The sequence below is a fragment of the Sorex fumeus genome, unplaced genomic scaffold, assembly GCF_029834395.1.
Source record: "Sorex fumeus unplaced genomic scaffold, SorFum_2.1 ptg000169l, whole genome shotgun sequence".
NCBI lineage: Eukaryota > Metazoa > Chordata > Mammalia > Eulipotyphla > Soricidae > Sorex > Sorex fumeus.
Window position 1 is genome coordinate 7,564,571 of NW_026606226.1, and position 17,559 is coordinate 7,582,129.

General features: G+C 40.3%; 1 protein-coding gene across 1 annotated transcript in view; it reads left to right on the plus strand.

The window, feature by feature from the left end:
- Nucleotides 1-3,031: 3,031 nt before the first annotated feature.
- The window catches only part of ARHGAP20 (Rho GTPase activating protein 20), a gene marked incomplete at its 5' end in the record, with an annotated part of 51,393 nt that continues 36,865 nt past the window's right edge, over nt 3,032-17,559 (plus strand). Inside the window, one exon of the mRNA XM_056107550.1 lies at nt 3,032-3,087. Coding sequence (XP_055963525.1) covers nt 3,032-3,087 — 56 coding nt within the window. The remainder of the gene's footprint in view (nt 3,088-17,559) is intronic.

The following is a 17,559-nucleotide window of genomic DNA, read 5'->3' on the forward strand; positions in this document are numbered from 1 at the left end:
GGTTCTGCCTAATATGTGATTGTATCTTACTTTTTTTTACTTCAGTTACCTTTTCTCCTCACTGTAATTTTATTTTAAAAAGTTGACTTTAGAACTATTCAGCCGGAGAGATAGTACAAGTAAGTCACTTGCCTTGCATGCAGCTGAGCAGGGTTCTATATTCTGCACCACATGGTCCCCAGAGCACGAAGCCAGGAGTAAGAAAAGGAAGTCCGGGGGTAACTTAGGGACCATGGGTACATCAGAAGTGTTGCAGTGAGGTGTCTGTCTGTATAAAGGTAAGGTAAAGGTAAAGGCCCTCCCGTTGATCATCGATTTGCTCGAGCGGGCCCAGTAACGTCTCCATTGGAGACTTTGTTGTTACTGTGTTTGGCATATCGAATATACTCTCGGTAGCTTGCCGGGCTCTCCGAGAGGGGCGGAGGAATCGAACTCGGGTCGGCCATGTTGGTTGCGTGCAAGGCAAACGCCCTACCGCTGTGCTATCGCTCCAGCTCAGTCTGTCTGTATGTAAACCATAAAACCAATACTTTGATTGGCATGGAAACCAAACTGTGATCAAACTTAAACATGTGTCTGTAATGGAGGCATGCCTGAGGAAGGGGTCATGGGAACCTGGAGAAGGGAAGATGACACTGGTGGTAGAATTGGTGTTGGGATATTGGATGCCCAACACCTTACTATAGAAATCTTTGTAAATCATGGTGCCTCAATTAAAATTGATAATAGAAAAAGCCCTCAATTTACGGACTAATTCTTTGGATAATTTCATTAGAATGAAATCCCTTTGTCACTAATGTTAATATTCTGTCTAGCACTAGGAAAAGGGATTCCATAAAAGCCAAAATAAAAAGGAAGGAAGAAAAACTTCAGGAAAGGAGGGATTTCCAAATGCATACATATTTACACTTAAAGGTTCATTAAATCTCTTGAAAATACAGCATCCATCTTTTAACTTTTTTCCTCCTTGACTTGATCTCTTCAAATTCTGTCCTTCCTTGAACCCTAGATTGGAGCCTGTGAAGTAGTGTAGAACCTGCCCTGACAAATCTCTGACTCAAAGGGAGATCTTCCTGCCCCTCCTTCAGCAGGGGGCCAAACATAGAACAAGTTTCATATCAGCTGACTGCAGTAGCTGAGAACGGTTATGATGATATTTAGTTCAAGTACTGTACTCCACATTTAATTGTTTTCTGACCCTAAACAAATATCACCTTTTTACAGTGACACTTTTGGTTTTTTTTGTAGGAGTATTGCTGTTTATTCAGCCATTGATTACACTGATTGAAATGGTCATGAACTCCACCTTTTTTTCCCCTTTTTTTAAAAAAATAATTTTTTTATTGATTGAATCACCGTGAAAGTAGTTACAAAGCTTTCAGGTTTAAGTCTCAGTCATACAATGAAACACCCATCCCTTCATCAGTGCCCATTTTCCACCATCAAAAACCCCAGTATGCCTCCCATCCCACACCATCCCCCTACCTGTGGGGCAGATGATTTCCACATTACTCTCTCTCTCTACTTTGATTACATTCAATATTTCGATACCAGACCCACCATTATTATTTGGGATTTTACCCCAGCACTCAGATCTGCCGAAAAGGCAACAGTAGACAATTTGTTTTCTGTTGCTGGTTATAAATAATATATGTTTTTGGAATTCCGAAATTTTAACAATTAAATCTGGAGGGATTTCTGCCAAAACCTGCTGGGTTCCGAGATTTGTTCTTGAGTCTCTGGGATCATGGCCGTTAAGCAGCTTGATCAGGAGCCAGAGAGGCTGTTCGTGGGCGGCAACTCAGGGTCTCATTGGGGTGGGGAGGAAAGGGCCGGCTCCATCCCCATCCTGTGAGACCCCATGTGTCTCATCACTATGGGCCCAAACCTGACTGTCAGGTGGCCTCTGGAGGATGGTGGCCACCGAGCCGCCAAGGGGGAGCAGGCAGAGGGACAACACCCTTTCCCCCCTGGGGTGGCCTGGTGACAGTAACCCACTGTGGGGTCCAGACACGTCTCTGCCAAAAGTCGCTAGGTTTCAAGATTTGTTTCTGAGTCTCTAGGATCATGGCTGTTATGATCAGGAGCCAGAGAGGCCATTAGTGGGCGGCGACTTAGGGTCTCATTGGGGTAGGGAGGAAAGGGCCGGCTCCACCCCCATCCCATGAGGCCCCGAACTCTTGTCACTGTGGACCCAAACCTGACTGTCCAATGGCCTCTGAAAGATGGCGGCCACCAAGCTGCCAAGGGTGAGCAGGCGGAGGGACAACACCCTTTCCTCCTTGGGGTGGTCCGGCACTGGTAGCCCATTGTGGGTACCAGATGCATCTCTGCCAAAAGCTGCTGGGTTTTGAGATTTGTCTCTGAGTCTGTGGGATCATGGCCATTAAGCAGTTCAATCAGGAACCAGAGGGACCTTGCCTCCAATTATATAGCTGAAGTGGTTTGTGGGTGTGTCTCCCACATACCTAACTTTTGACTGTTTGCGTTCTTGGTAAACTTTGCCCCAAGTTTTTGGTGTCTGGCGAAAGGCACAGCAGCAATTTTGGGGTATCTGGAAGTCTGAAGGTGCCATCAGGCTGCTGATGCACTCGCCTCACAGGCACAGATTGACCTGCTGGCAGCACCATACCCCCAGTGACACTGTTTTAGATGTCACTGTTTAATCTACATAATGAGACCATTAACTCCTTGAAAGGTAACACAAAAGTTGTTGAGTTGGGGACTTGAGCTAGCCAGGTTCGATCCCCAAACCTATTTCATAGGTTTCCCGAGCACCTCCAGGACTTAATTCCTAAGTGCAAAGCCAGAAGTAAAACCTGAACACCACCAGGTATGACCCCAAAAGTCAAAAAAACTTTAAAAACCTTCATTTTGATGTGTTTTTTTTTCCCCTCAACAGGACGTGAAAATGTCAGAGAAGTGTACTACACCATCATTAAACATTAATATGACACCCAAGGATCAGCTTGGTGTCGAGGAACAACCTAGTGAGGAGGAACAGCCTGATATCAAGGAACAACCTGATGCTGAGAAACAGCCTCATGTCAAGGAACATCCTGATGTCAAAGAACAGTCTAGTGTCCAGTAAGTGGAAGCTTTGAATAACAAAAAGCATTTGTTACTTGCTATGTTATTTCATGTATGTTCCCTGAACTCTTCACCTGCTATTAGAAATAGGACTCCTAAGTTGTCTAATAAGCCTCTTCTTTAGTTGAATTGTAAGGACTTCCTGGTGATATTTGTGATAAGCTACTTTGAAATTGATTCAGAAGTGAATCTTCTATCACATAGGATACAAGCACATAGGTCCCATGTTTTGTCAAAGTTTCTTCAGAGAGAGGCCAAAGAGAGAGCTCAATGGACTGAGCGCACACTTTGCACATAGAAGGCTTGGGTTCAAACTCCAGCACAGCACCTGATTGTCCCCAAGCACCAAGAAGAGCAACCTCTAAGAGTAGTCCCTGGGAGGTGGGAGTTATCACTTTACATCAGCCCAAAAACCAAAACTAAAGTTTATTTGTAGAGAAATTAGATAGGATAGCCCAAAAGTCTAGTGTACCTGTGGCCCTCAAACCTAAAAAAGACCCATTCTAGAAAGAGCAATCAAAATACAGAAAGAAAAGTCATTTTAATACCGCTCTACAGATTGGTTTCACAGAAACCTTTTCTTATACTTTATGTTAAGATCTGATAGTTATGCATGATCCTAAGGCACTTTTATAAATTTCAGGCAAGAAGAACAACACAATTCTAACATCACAATAGATGGTAAAGTTGGATTATCAATGAATATCATAAATTGTTTCCTTTAAGTATGATTAACTTTGTTAGTAAATTTGTAAAAAATGTGAAGTAAATAAGCTAAATCAGCTAAATATGTTTTGAAATGGTCATGTCATCTACTGTGGCTCAATCCTATCTCAGTAGACATTTCATTTTTAACCTTTTATAATATATAGGAATTGATTGGCTATTTGTTCCATTTATTTCTTTTTTTCATTTTTTATAATTTTATTTATTGAATCACCATGAGAGCAGTTACAAAGCTTTTGGGTTTAAGTCTTGGTCATACAATGAAACACCCATACCTTCACAGTGCCCATTCTCCACCCCCAACAATCCAGTATACCCCCATCCCACACCCTCCCCATACCTGTGGGGCAGATGATTTCCACGTTACTCTCTCTCTACTTTGATCACATTCAATATTTTGACACCAGACCCACCATTATTATTTGAGATTTTACCCCAACACTCAGGTCTGCTGAAAAGGCAACAGTAGACAATTTGCTCTTTATTGCTGGTTATGAATAACATATGATGTCGCGTGGCTGCAGTAGTGGCCGCGCGATTTTGAAATTCCAAAATTTTAACACTTAAATCTGGAGGGATTTCTGCCAAAACCTGCTGGGTTCCGAGATTTGCTCCTGAGTCTCTGGGATCATGGCCGTTAAGCAGCTTGATCAGAAGCCAGAAAGGCCGTTCATGGGCGATGACTTGGGGTCTCATTGGGGTGGGGAGGACAGGACCGGCTCCACCCCCATCCCATGAGGCCCAAAATGTCTCATCACTGCGGGCCCAAACCTGACTGTCCAACGGCCTCTGGAGGATGGCGGCCACCGAGCCACCTGGGGGAAGCAGGTGGAGGGAAAACACCCTTTCCCCCCTGGGGTGGCCTGGCGACAGTAACCTACTGTGGGTTCTGGACACATTTCTGGCAAAAGTCGCTGAATTTTGAGATTTGTTTGAGTCTTTGGGATCATGGCCGTTAAGCAGCTTGATCAGGATCCAGAGAGGCTATTTGTGGGCGATGACTTGGGGTCTCGTTGGGGTGGGGAGGACAAGACCGGCTCCACCCCCATCCTGTGAGGCCCAAAATGTCTCATCATTGCAGGCCCAAACCTGACTGTCCAGTGTCCCCTGGAGGATGGCGGCCACTAGGCCGCCAGGGGGAACAGGCCAAGGCACAAAACCTATTCCCACCTGGGTTATCCCAGCACCGGTAACCTACTGCAGGGATTTGACGCATTTCTGCCAAAAGCCACTGGGTTTCAAGATTTGTTTCTGAGTCTCTGGGACCATGGTCGTTAAGCAGTTCAATCAGGAACCAGAGAGGCCATGCCTCCAATTATATAGCTGAGCCGGAGGTGGTTTGTGAGTGTGTCTCCCACATACCTAACTTTTGACCATTTACTTTCTTGGTAAACTTTGCCCTAAGTTTTTGGGATTTGGCCAAAGGCACAATAGCAATTTTGGGGTATCTGGAAGTCTGAAGGCGCCATCAGGCTGCTGATGCACTCTCCTCACAGGTGCAGGTTGACCTGCTGGCGTCACCATACCCCCGTCCATTTATTTCTTAACTTTGAAATGACATTTTAACTTAGTAGTTTTTATGTTCAAAGTAATCAGGTGATTTTCTTCAAGATATATATATCCCTTTATTTAAAATGAAGTCCATATCACCTTTATTTACCTTTATTTGATGTGAGCATACATTTGATACATGGTGAATGCTGTGCTGATTTAATATAAAATCTCTGTGAAGGCATGGCATTCTATTTGGGCACCATGGTTTACAAAGCTGTTAATAATTGATCCTCTATGCCTATTTCCATGTCATCTGAAAATAGAGATAATTAGAATTCCAAGATAGCACAGCAGTAGGGTGTTTGCCTTGCGTGCAGCCAGGCTGGCCGAGCCGGGTTCAATTCCTCTGCCCCTCTCGGAGAGGCCGGCAAGCTACCGAGAGTATTCAATATGCCAAACACAGTAACAAAAAGTCGTTACTGTGGAGACATTACTGGGCCCGCTGGAGCAAATCGATGAACAACGGAAGGACAGTGTTTGTTTGTTTTGACAGTTGCTAGCTTAATTACTACTGGGGTTTTCAATAGTATGTTGAATATAGAGGACAAAGTAGGCATCTTTGCATTGTGTGTGATCTCAGAGGAAAGCCTTTTAGGTTTTCACTGTTGTGTGTAACATTGCCAGTGAGTTTATTGTAAATGGCTATTACTATCTTAAGGAAGTTTGCTTTTATCCCTGTTGTGTTGAGGATTTATATCATGAATGTGTGTTGGATTTTGTCAGAAGCTTTTTCTGTCTATTAATATAATCACACAGATATTTCTGTATCAAGTGTTGTAATTGATGTAATACACAATATAATCGATGGAAATTAATAAATTTTATTGAATATTACATTAATTTGCTTCTAATAAATGCTCTTTTTTTTGCTTTTTGGGTCACAGCTGGTGATGCACAGGGGTTTTTCCTGGCTCTGCACTCAGGAGTCACTCCTGGCGGTGCTCAGGGGACCATATGGGATGCTGGGAATCGAATCTGGGTTGGCCGCACGCAAGGCAAACGCCCTACCCGCTGTGCTATCTCTCCAGGCCCATGAATACTCTTTTCATTCTTTACATGAGACCCACTTGATTGTGGTGTATTGATTCTGATATGTTGTCAAATTTAGTTTGTTAAGATTTGTTATGGATTTTTACATTGATGTTCAACTGTGAAATTCATCTGAAAAATTTTTGGTAATATTTCTATCTGCTTTTAGTATTAATGTAATTTTTCCTTCAGAGAAACTTGTATAAAGAATTTCTGTTTATTTCACATTTGGGAAGTTTGAGGAATATTAAGTATTAAATCTTTTTGAAAGGTTTGCTAGAACTTACCCATGAACCCATGTAGACCAGTCTCTTTTTGGGGAGATTTGTAATGACTTTTTCAATTTTCTTGCTTGGAATTGGTCTGTTCTATTTTCATATTTCTTCAGTATTGCTATTAGGGAGGTTTTACGATTCTAAAAAGCCTTGCCTTTCTCCCTGGTTCTCCTGCTTGGTGGCATCTACTGTAGCCTGTATTTTTGTATTTGGATGCAACTAATATTGCCAGCTCTTGATTGTCTGAGAATGTATTTATCCCTCCCTCAAGTCTGACAGTTTTGCAATATAGAAGGTTTTAGACTGAAGAGACATTCAGTGCTTTGAATATGACACTCCCTACTTCTATGGTTTCAGGGGAGAGATCTGTTGTGATTTTTCTTGCCTGTCTCTTAGTTTCCTTTGTGATGAGGAAAGTTGGGTGGTAAGGCACTAAGTGTGGCATGGTTCCCAAATGCCGTAGAGAGATAAGTTCCAATTTCTCTCCTGTCACCTATGGAAAGCCAAGGCAAGAGAGTTTTTATTTTATTTTTTTAATTTATTTTTTATTTTTAAAAATATTTTATTAATTATATTAATATTATTAATATAGAATATATAGAAAATATATATAATATAATATTAATAAATTATATATTAATATGTAGTATTAATATATAATATTGTTAATATTAATAATATTAAAATATTATTTTAAAATATTTTTATTAATGAAACACCATGAGGTACAGTTATAGACTTATAAATTTTTGTGCTTGGATTTCAGTTATACAATGATCAAGTACCCTTCATCCTCCACCACCACGGGTCCCAGCATCCCTCCCACCCCCCATCCTCCCCATCCCACCCTGCCTCTGTGGCAGGGCATTCCCCCTTGTTCTCTCTCTCTCTTCTTTTGGGTACTGTGTTTTGCAAGAGAGGCATTGAGTGGCAATCATGTTTGGTCTATAGTCTACTTTCAGCATACTTCTCTTACCCTGGGAGGATCCTCACAACACCCTTTATTTGGTGTTCTCCTCTCTATCTGAGCTTCCCTTTCCCCTAGCATGTGTGGCTGGCCTCCAAGTCATGGAGCAAAATTCCTGGTACTAATCTCAGCCATTCCTGGGTATTAGTCTCCCATTTTGTTGCTTTATGTTCCCCAGATGAATGCAGTCTTTCTGTGTCTATCCCGCTCTTTCTCACTCATTTCGCTTAACATGATACTTTCCATGTAATACCACTTGTATGTAAATTTCATAACTTCATCTTTTCTAATGGCTACATAGTACTCCATTGTGTAAATGTACCAAAGTTTCTTTAACCAGTCATCTGTTCTTGGGCACTCAGGTTTTTTTCCAGATTCTGGCTATTGTAAAGAGTGCTGCAATGAACAAACAATTGCAGACTTCGACTGTACTTTTTTGCCTCTCTGGGATATATTCCCAGGAGTGCTATTGCTGGGTCAGATGTGAGATCAAATTCTAATTTTTTGAGAATCGTCCATACTGTTTTCCAAAAGGGTTGGACCAGCTGGTATTCCCACCAGCAGTGAAGGAGGGTCCCTTTCTCGCCACCTCCGTGCCAGCACCGGTTGCTTTTGTTCTTGTGGATGTGGGCCAGTCTCTGTGGTGTTAAATGATATCTCATTGTTGTTTTGATCTGCATCTCTCTGATGATTAGTGATGTAGAGCATTTTCTCATGTGCCTTTTTGCCATTCCGATTTCTTCTTTGCAAAAGTTTCTGTTCATTTCCTCACCCCATTTTTTTGATGGGGTTAGGTGATTTCTTCTTGTGGATTTCAACCAGTACCTTGTATATCCTTGATATCAACCCTTTGTCGGATGTGTATTTGGTGAATATCCTTTCCCATTCTGTAGGCTGTCTTTGTATTTTGGTAACTGTTTCTTTTGAGGTGCAGAAGCTTCTTAGTTTAAGATAGTCCCATTTGTCTATCTCTGTTTTTGCTTGCTTGGCCAGTGGCGTGACATTTTTGAAGATACCATTAGCTTCAATATCATGGGGGTTTTGCCCACTTTGTCTTCAATAAACATTATGGATTCTGGTCTGATGTTGAGGTCAAAAATCCATTTTGATCTTACTTTTGTGCATGGCGTTAGGCAGAGAACTGAGCCCATTTTTTTTGCATGTAGCTGTCCAGTTTTGCCAGCACAATTTATTAAAGAGGCTTTCCTTGCTCCATTTCACTTTTCTTGCCCCCTTATCGAAGATTAGATGATCATATGTTTGGGAGGAGATGTCAGTATATTCAACTCTGTTCCATTGGTCTGCAGCTCTGCCTTTGTTCCAGTACCATGCTGTTTTAATTATTACTGCTTTGTAGTAGAGCATGAAGTTAGGTAGGTTGATTCCTCCCATTTTCTTTTTCCCAAGAATTGCTTTAGCTATTCATGGGGGCAAGGCATGAGAGTTTTTAGTGCCAAAAATATATTGTGTAATCAAATTCAAATGAGTGAAATTTAGTTCACTCTCTTCCTACAATTTAGCAAGTTCCAACCCGCTTGCCCTGCTTGCCCCCAATGGTCATGTTTTATGTCATTGAACTAATCCATAAATGTAAATATAGATGTCTAATCAAAATGATTTATAGTGATTTTCAAGTGCTTGATGCCTCCAAGCAGGTGAAAATAGAAGAACTACTTCATGACCACTAAGGCAAAAATAAAAACTCTTATTTATAGTACTATTTCCTGTACTAGTTTTAAAATCTAATATAAAATGAAAACCATGTGTTAAGCAGCAGTAACTTTTTTCATGGACCAACATCAGCTTGTGGATCAGTGGTTGAAAATCACTACTCTAGAAGGAATTGAATTGATTGAGACATTTGAATATCTCCACCCATTGTGAAAGAGGAGAAAGCAACCTGGGATGCTAGACATCAAGTAAGATACAGGAATCCTTTGTAATAAATTATTGTATGTCCTGTGTATGGCACATACATAAAAGAGGGAAAATTTTTTATTAGATTGCCCTATCTACAGTTTTATACTACAGTTTTATACTACAGTTTATACACTTATATTATTTTAAAACACTGAAGTTTTCATAAACTTAAAGTAAAAGTAAAGTAAAGGCCCTCCCGTTGATCATCGATTTGCTCGAGCGGGCCCAGTAACGTCTCCATTGGAGACTTTGTTGTTACTGTGTTTGGCATATCGAATACGTCACGGGAGCTTGCCAGGCTCTGCCGTGCGGGCGAGATACTCTCGGTAGCTTGCCGGGCTCTCCGAGAGGGGTGGAGGAATCGAACTCGGGTTGGCCATATTGGCTGCGTGCAAGGCAAATGCCTTACCGTTGTGCTATCGCTCCAGCCCTATAAGTTTCATAAACTTAGCCATTAATTTTCATATCAAGTGATAATTGAACTCTTTTTCAAAACCATTTCAGAAGATTTATATTGCTATTCATTATTCTGTTGTTTGAAATGGTAAGATTATCTACTTCTCTAAAAGTTAAATATGTTAACTCTAAGTTGGTATAGCATCTAACCACCTTATCCTTTAATATAACCTGAAAATATATATGAAATGAATAATATATTACTTTTTAAAATAGGGTATTGAATTAATACTTTGGAAATTCTGTTCAATACTTTTGAACTTTATTTCACAATAGAAAATGAGGAATTTACACAGACTCGGATGAACCACATCCATGAGTGAATCTGCTAAAAAACCATATATGCAGGACTTGTGTCTGATACCTCCAGGCTCTCATGGATTCAGGAATGGACAACCCCATCCATCTCCCAGTAGCCTGGCAGTAACGCCCACTAACTGCCTCTGGAGCTGTATAAGCTCATTAACGCCATGATCCAGAGACACACAAATAAATCTCTCGAAAGAGAGCAACACAGGATAATATGCACGCAGCCAAGATGCTTCTGCATCCCAAAGTCACCATCCAGTTTTAAAAAATTAGCCACAACTCTATAACTGTATTTAAAAGTTTTGAATTAATGTAACACAGCAGCATTTGTGGCGACACTATCTCATACTCTACACCACTGAAGTACCAAGATTAGCACACCACACTTAATGGGGTGTAAAGTAGAAGGCAACCAATACTGGGGAGGAAAATAATATACACATATACATATGAGCTATAGCACAGCAGGTAGAGTGTCTTGCAAGCGGCCAACATGGCCCACCCGAGTTCGATTCCTCCGCCCCTCTTGGAGAGCCCGGCAAGCTACTGAGAGTATCACATCCGCACGGCAAAGCCTGGCAAGCTACCTGTGATGTATTCAATATGCCAAACAAAGTAACAGTTGTCACAATGGAGATGTTACTGGGCCCGCTCGAGCAAATCAGTGAACAATGGGAGGACAGTGACAGTGACAGTGATAAGCACACAAGGCTCAACCTTTAACACCATGTTTGTTTTTGTTTTTCTAATTTTACTGAATCACCATGATAAAGTTATAAGCTTTCATGTTGGGGTTACAATCACACAATGATCAAACTCCCATCCCTCCACTAGTGCACATTCCCCACCACCAATCTCCCTAGTATACCCCCCTCCCCACCCTTTCCCTGTCTCCGTGGCAGACAATATTCCCCATACTCACTCTCTCTACTTTTGGGCATTATGGTTTGCAATACAGACACTGAGAGGTCATCATGTTTGGTCCATTATCTACTTGTTTGTAAATCTCTTATTACTGGCTTATTGGCTCCAGGATAATTACACAATCTTCACACACTTTCCTCTAAGGAAACTTTCTGGATAACTTTTAGCAGATATTCCAAATAAGCCAATACAGAATAAATGATGTACGTCCTGCTTTGGGGGTAGGGTTTGGGGTTTTGGGTGAAAATCTTCAAAACATAGTGGTGGGTAGGTGTAGTGCTGGTGGGATTGGTGTTGGATATTAAATGTAACAAATTATTGTGAACAACTTTATAAAAAAATAAACTAAAAAAGAAAGAACATAAAATGAGAAGTTAGAAAATTTTTAAATGAGAAATTATAAAAGAAAATAAAAATTAATTGTATGCATAGATTTTTGCAGAACAATGGTGTATTGGTGCTAGTAGGATTTCAGATCTCTGATATGAAGGATATGCTAGGCAAGGGAAATCCATTGATATGACTTGAAATTGTTTTGAGTTAGAGAACCAAAAATAAAATACCCAAGATAAAACGAGACAAGCTGTCTCTCCCTGCCTCTGCTTCCTCATCATCTCTACAATAATTAGTGTTATTGATGCCACGTTCCCAAGATTATGATTCATTATAGATTATGCATCCAGATAACCTAAGGAAAAAGTGTACTTCAATGGTATGTTTTAACCTTTAGGTTATTTTCGATGAATTGCTCCAGGTCTGTGCCTTCACCTATCACAAGCAAGAATGCTTTTCTTCTGTGTTGCTACTGGATACTTAGGCCCTGAATAGGTACAGAGTATTTTCAAGAAAGATATCATTAAGATTAAAAGAATATTAAAGGTTATATAGTGTGCATGACGTCTATTCTGCACTGGTACCCAAGCATCCTCAATATTAGAAGAGACTTCACAGCTGGCTCTCATGCATTCTTGATGGAAAACTCCTATGACAAAAAGAATTCTACAAAGGAATACTACTTCTATGAAAATTAAGAGAGTATCTTTATGTGGACTGGAAAAGGGGGGCTTAATAACATTAGTTGGGAGGTACTTAACCTCCACCTTCTGAAGAGGAGGTTGGATAAAGGAGGAATAACATTTTTTTTCTAAAATGCTTGGTAAAATTTAATGATTAAAGGTATCTAGGAGTTTTTCCTAGCACCAGAAGCAACCCCTAGGCTTATGCCCTCAGAACTGCCAAGTGTGACCCACCCCCTCAATTGCCCATCAGTCCACAACAACTAAAAGCACTTGGCATCATTTTTCCTGTGGAACTATTTTACCTCATTGGTTTTAATTTTTTGTTGTTTGAAATGTTTTATTAGTTTTACAATTCTGAAAATGTTTACATAGTATAAGTTGAAAGTTCATTTCTCCTTATAGCCCTAACCATATTTTCCCTTTGACACCAGTCATTTTTTAAAACTTTGGCTCTAAATTTGGTCCTTAGACCACATACTCCACAGATACCACCATTGGCAGTGGCTCCCAATACTGCCAGGCTCAAACAACACCAAATCAGTGTACCCGGGCGCTAAACTGTCCTCTAAACTAGGCATTTTATAGGCAAGTCTTATTCTCAGAAATGACTGCACCCTGAGGAGCATAACTCTGGGAATGAGATGATGTACTCTAAGAACGTCTTACAACTATAGGAGGCGAGTTTCAGGCCCATTCAGGGTTCCTAAGTGTATGGAGAGAGCTACAATAGATGCAGCTAGACTGTTGTTACATCCTGCATCTTGGAGGTTGATGGCATGGGCCAGTCCTTCATCCACACTACAGAAACGTGGTTATTGCTGAATATTATAGCTGTATTTCACTCTATTTGGATTAGGAGAGTCTGGGTTTCAGTCTGCTCTGTAAATAAGAAGGGTTTTCAGCACATACCATTTTTATCTGCTTTTCCTCCCACATAGAGACAGTGACACAGATGAAATTAGTAGTTCTTCCTACTTGCCAGGCATAAATTGTTACTTGCGGTTTCCAGTAGGAGGAACCCTCTCCTGAGTTGCTTTTAAATATCAATTGAAGCTTTTGTGCCAAGGAAGAGATAAGTTCTTAGGGTGTCAATAGGAACAGGGGGACTGTGGTCTGTGGTGACCCGGAAATCAGAGTCAGAGGATTTTGAGTACTGTGTGGGCCACAGTAGGACTGTGGCTGTGATTTTCAGCCTCCGCTGCAGATTGAACTGTGCAAGAATGACAGGCAGTGTCAAGCGAGAGCTGCTGGTGTAAGAACACTCAAAGTTCCACAGAAGTTGAAGAGAAATCTAACATGTTTATGCTGTAACTTCATCCTTTTAGGAGGCTGCCAACATCTAGATATAGATAGCAGGAATGTATGGAATGCAAAAATAAATATACAAAGTAGTTTCTATTTTTTTGCTTGGTCACTTCTAACTCTTTCTCAACCACCAATAACTAATCAGTTTGCAAATTTGAATCTGGAGACTTTTATCTCTTCGCTATGCTTTCTTCTATGACGTCTGTTCTTTTCTTCCTGCTAACTCTGGCCATGACATCTCATTGAATGCCACAAATTATGAAAGGGCTTCCTTACTGACTCTACCCTTCCCTGCCTCTATTTTCTCTAGCATATTACCAACACAACATTCCGATTAAAACCTGTCCATGCTTTTAAATAAATTCCAAATGCCATAGGAAAAACATCCATGCCATCACCCCTTCCTTCTCTGATGCTCCTCTTCCTCAGACCCTGCCAGTCCAACCCTTCTGAACTTGCCCATTGTTAAAGGACAGCACAAGTGCTGGCTCTTCTTTCTCCTCACACTGGTCTGTCATTCTCCCTCTTCCTCCCCTAATTCAAGATTCTGGTTCTTCCAAGAAACTTCGTGACCTAGCAGAGCTCCTAGAGAGCCTCTCATTTTTCCTCTTTTCTGTGCACAGCAGAAATGACATTTAATGAGAGAAAATTCAATTTCTCAATACTCTGTATTCCTTTGATTGTGCTTAACAACAGGCTGGGCATTGTGTTACTTTATCTGATTTTCTCATCCCTGTGATTGACACATGACAGGCACCCAGCAAAGACAGCCCAAATCTCTGTTACAAATAAGGTTACAAATAAGAGCAAGAATCATATGATCAAGAGATATAGAATACTAATACTTAAGGAGTGTCTAGGCAGATAAGAAGTGCTGGTTCAAGAGAAATGTTCAAGGTTTGCTCGAATTTCCTGGGAGATATGAATGTGTTGGGTCTTGAGCTCACAAGGTTTTTCTAGGACTTGTCCTCTTACTCTGATTGCCACTTAGAACACAGACATTTCAAGAATTACTCTGAAGTTTTGTTTTCTTTTATGATTGAAGAGGAAGCAAATTTTACCTAGAAGTGAGCCCTAATATCTTGTACCTAAATATCTTAAATTAGACCTAAAAACGGACTCACTTTTGGAATAAGTTTTTGTAATATACATGAAAAAATACAGCTGTGGAACTTTTTTTTAAAAGTATTTATATATTTAATTTTTATTAGTGAAACATCATGAGGTACAGTTGTAGACTTACAAATTTTTGTGCTTGGGTTTCAGTTATACAATGATAGAGTACCCATCCCTCCACCAGTGCCCATTCTCCACCACCAATGATCCCAGTATCCCTCCCATTCCCCCATCCCCCCATCCCACCCCACCTCCATGGCAGGGCATTCCCTTTTATCCTTTCTCTCCTTTTAGGTGCTGTGGTTTGCAAAAGAGGCATTGAGTGACAATCATGTTCGGTCTATAGTCTACTTTCACAGCTGTGGAACTTTCATGAAAGCTACTATCCACTAAAACATTAAGGTCCTAAAACTTCTTTCTGCCTTTCATAATAGCTTTCCAAACTTATTTGAAAATACAATGTTAATACACAATAAGCAGGGCGCAGCCTGAGTTTCAGACTGAGCTTGTATTTGTTACATCATTTTAGTTGTGTTAATTATAACTTACAAATCATAATGAAGCTATGTTAAGAGGCTAAATAGAAGGTTATAATCTTAGCCTCCTCCCCATCTCCATATTCTGAGCCGAAAATAAACACATCTATACTGCACTCAGAATAAAAATAAACTCTTCAAAGTCACATAATTGAGAATACATTTTAAAGTAGGAAACACTGATCAAGATTGTAGTTTTTAAAACGTGATTATTTGTGCACTTTTTTTCCTTTTATTACAGATCTTTTTCAAATGATGTGAGTGCTGAGATGTTTATTTTTACTCCAGAGTACTGTATGAATGTTGGTTGATTTTTTGAAGCTGTTCACGTTAACTTATTACATTTAATATTCGGACACCAATCAAACCACCATTACACCTTCCCACTACCATATTTCAAATGTTTCCGTATTTCACAAGTTAAAGTCTTAAGGCAGTAAGACTTCCCTTTATGTACTTTTAGAGTTTGAACAGAGTGTGGACATGCACATTGATAAATACTGAATTCAAAGAAACACTGAAAAGAAAAACTTATTTTAACTTTTTTTGAATTCTCCTCATCCACAGTATTTACCATCAAATTGATTTGAAAATATTGTGGAGTACATTGTGAGGAACCAAGTTATTGTTTATGAAATTCTTTATTAATTGCTTAAAATGAAAACTATTTTTAAAAAACTCATTAGCCTTTGACCTATACTAACTTCTAGCCAAAAAATTCACTAATTGTCTTCAATTAGCCTCTTTATGCATTTAAAGATGTTAGAAATGTTTAAAGCAGGAATCATCATCCCATGCAATACAGAATGCCTACTTTTGTAAATAAACTTTTGTTGGATCCAGGTCACCACATCTGTTCATTTATGAATTACCTTTTACTGATCTTGTGATCCAAGAACAGAGATAAGTCAATTGACAACAAAAACCATGTGGTCTTCAAAGCCAAACTGACTGATCCTGTTAGTTATTGTTTGAGGATATTTAGCTGAAACTATGCTTCTGTCTAACAGTTTATCATTATAATTAAAAGCAACATTTAAAATTATGCTAAACCATTAGATATATTCATTAGAACACCCTTAAGCAATATAAAGAAATGAATTAGAGATGAGTTTTAAAATAATTGGGGACTTGGGAGTTTTGTCACATCCAGAGTGCTCAGAAGTCATTTCGGGTGGTGCTCTGGATATAGTGCTTGTGATTAAGCCCAAGATTCCTGCCTGTGAAATATGCATTCAGGCATTTGTGCTGTCTCCCCAGCCCTTAAATGAAACACTATGAATTATTCCCCAAAGAATGTTGAATAAGATGTCTATACAAAAGAATACCTACTCTGATTCCATTTATAATAAATTGTAGGGGCCAGATAGTACAGCAGGTAAGGCTCCTGCCTTGCATTCATTGAACTAGGTTTCATTCCCAGCACTACATTTGGTCTTCAAGAAATGCCAGGATTGGCCCCTGAGCACATAGCCAGAGTAAGCCCTGGGCACTTCCAGGTATGGTCTTCAAAACAAGAAAAAAAAACCTTGTCCTTGAAACAACAAGAAAGAACAAAGTTAATTTTCAGTGAGATTGGGTGGGGGTGGGAAAATCAAAATAGTTGTTACAGGTACTGTATAAAAAATAACTTATGTAAGGTATTTGAGAGTTGGGGGTTGCCAGTCACGGAAAAAGTTAAGACTAATGAGCAGACATGCATAAAAAGATGCATGATATTCGCATATCATGAGACTGTTGAGAGCTTATGGTCATAGGAACACCACCCAGAAAGGGAGGAGACAAAGGAACTACTACAGGAAAATGGATCCCAGTGGGCATGTCTGGAGATAACATGTCTAGGTGATGTCACCTTATGGCCAGTGGGAATCTCTGGGTCAGAGTTCCACAGGGCAGTTAGTGACTTATCCCAGGACTCTCATCAGTGGCCACCAGATGCTGGTTATAGTTTCATAGAGAATGCACTGCACTGCACTACACTGCACTGTCCTCCCGTTGTTCATCGATTTGCTCCAGCAGGCCCAGTAACGTCTCCATTGTGAGACTTTGTTGTTACTGTGTTTGGCATATTGAATATGCCATGGGGAGCTTGCGAGGATTTGCCGCATGGGCGTGATACTCTCAGTAGCTTGTCTGGCTGTCCGAGAGGGGCAGAAGACTTGAACCCGGGTCGCCTGGGTTGGCTGCATGCAAGGCAAATGCCCTACCCGCTGAGCTATTATTCCAGCCCATAGAGTTAGCAAGACCAGGTAAAATCTGCTTGTTTGGGCAAATTTTAAAAAATCTCTAATGATTTGTGTTTGGCACTAGAAGACTTTTGAGCAAGTGGGTCT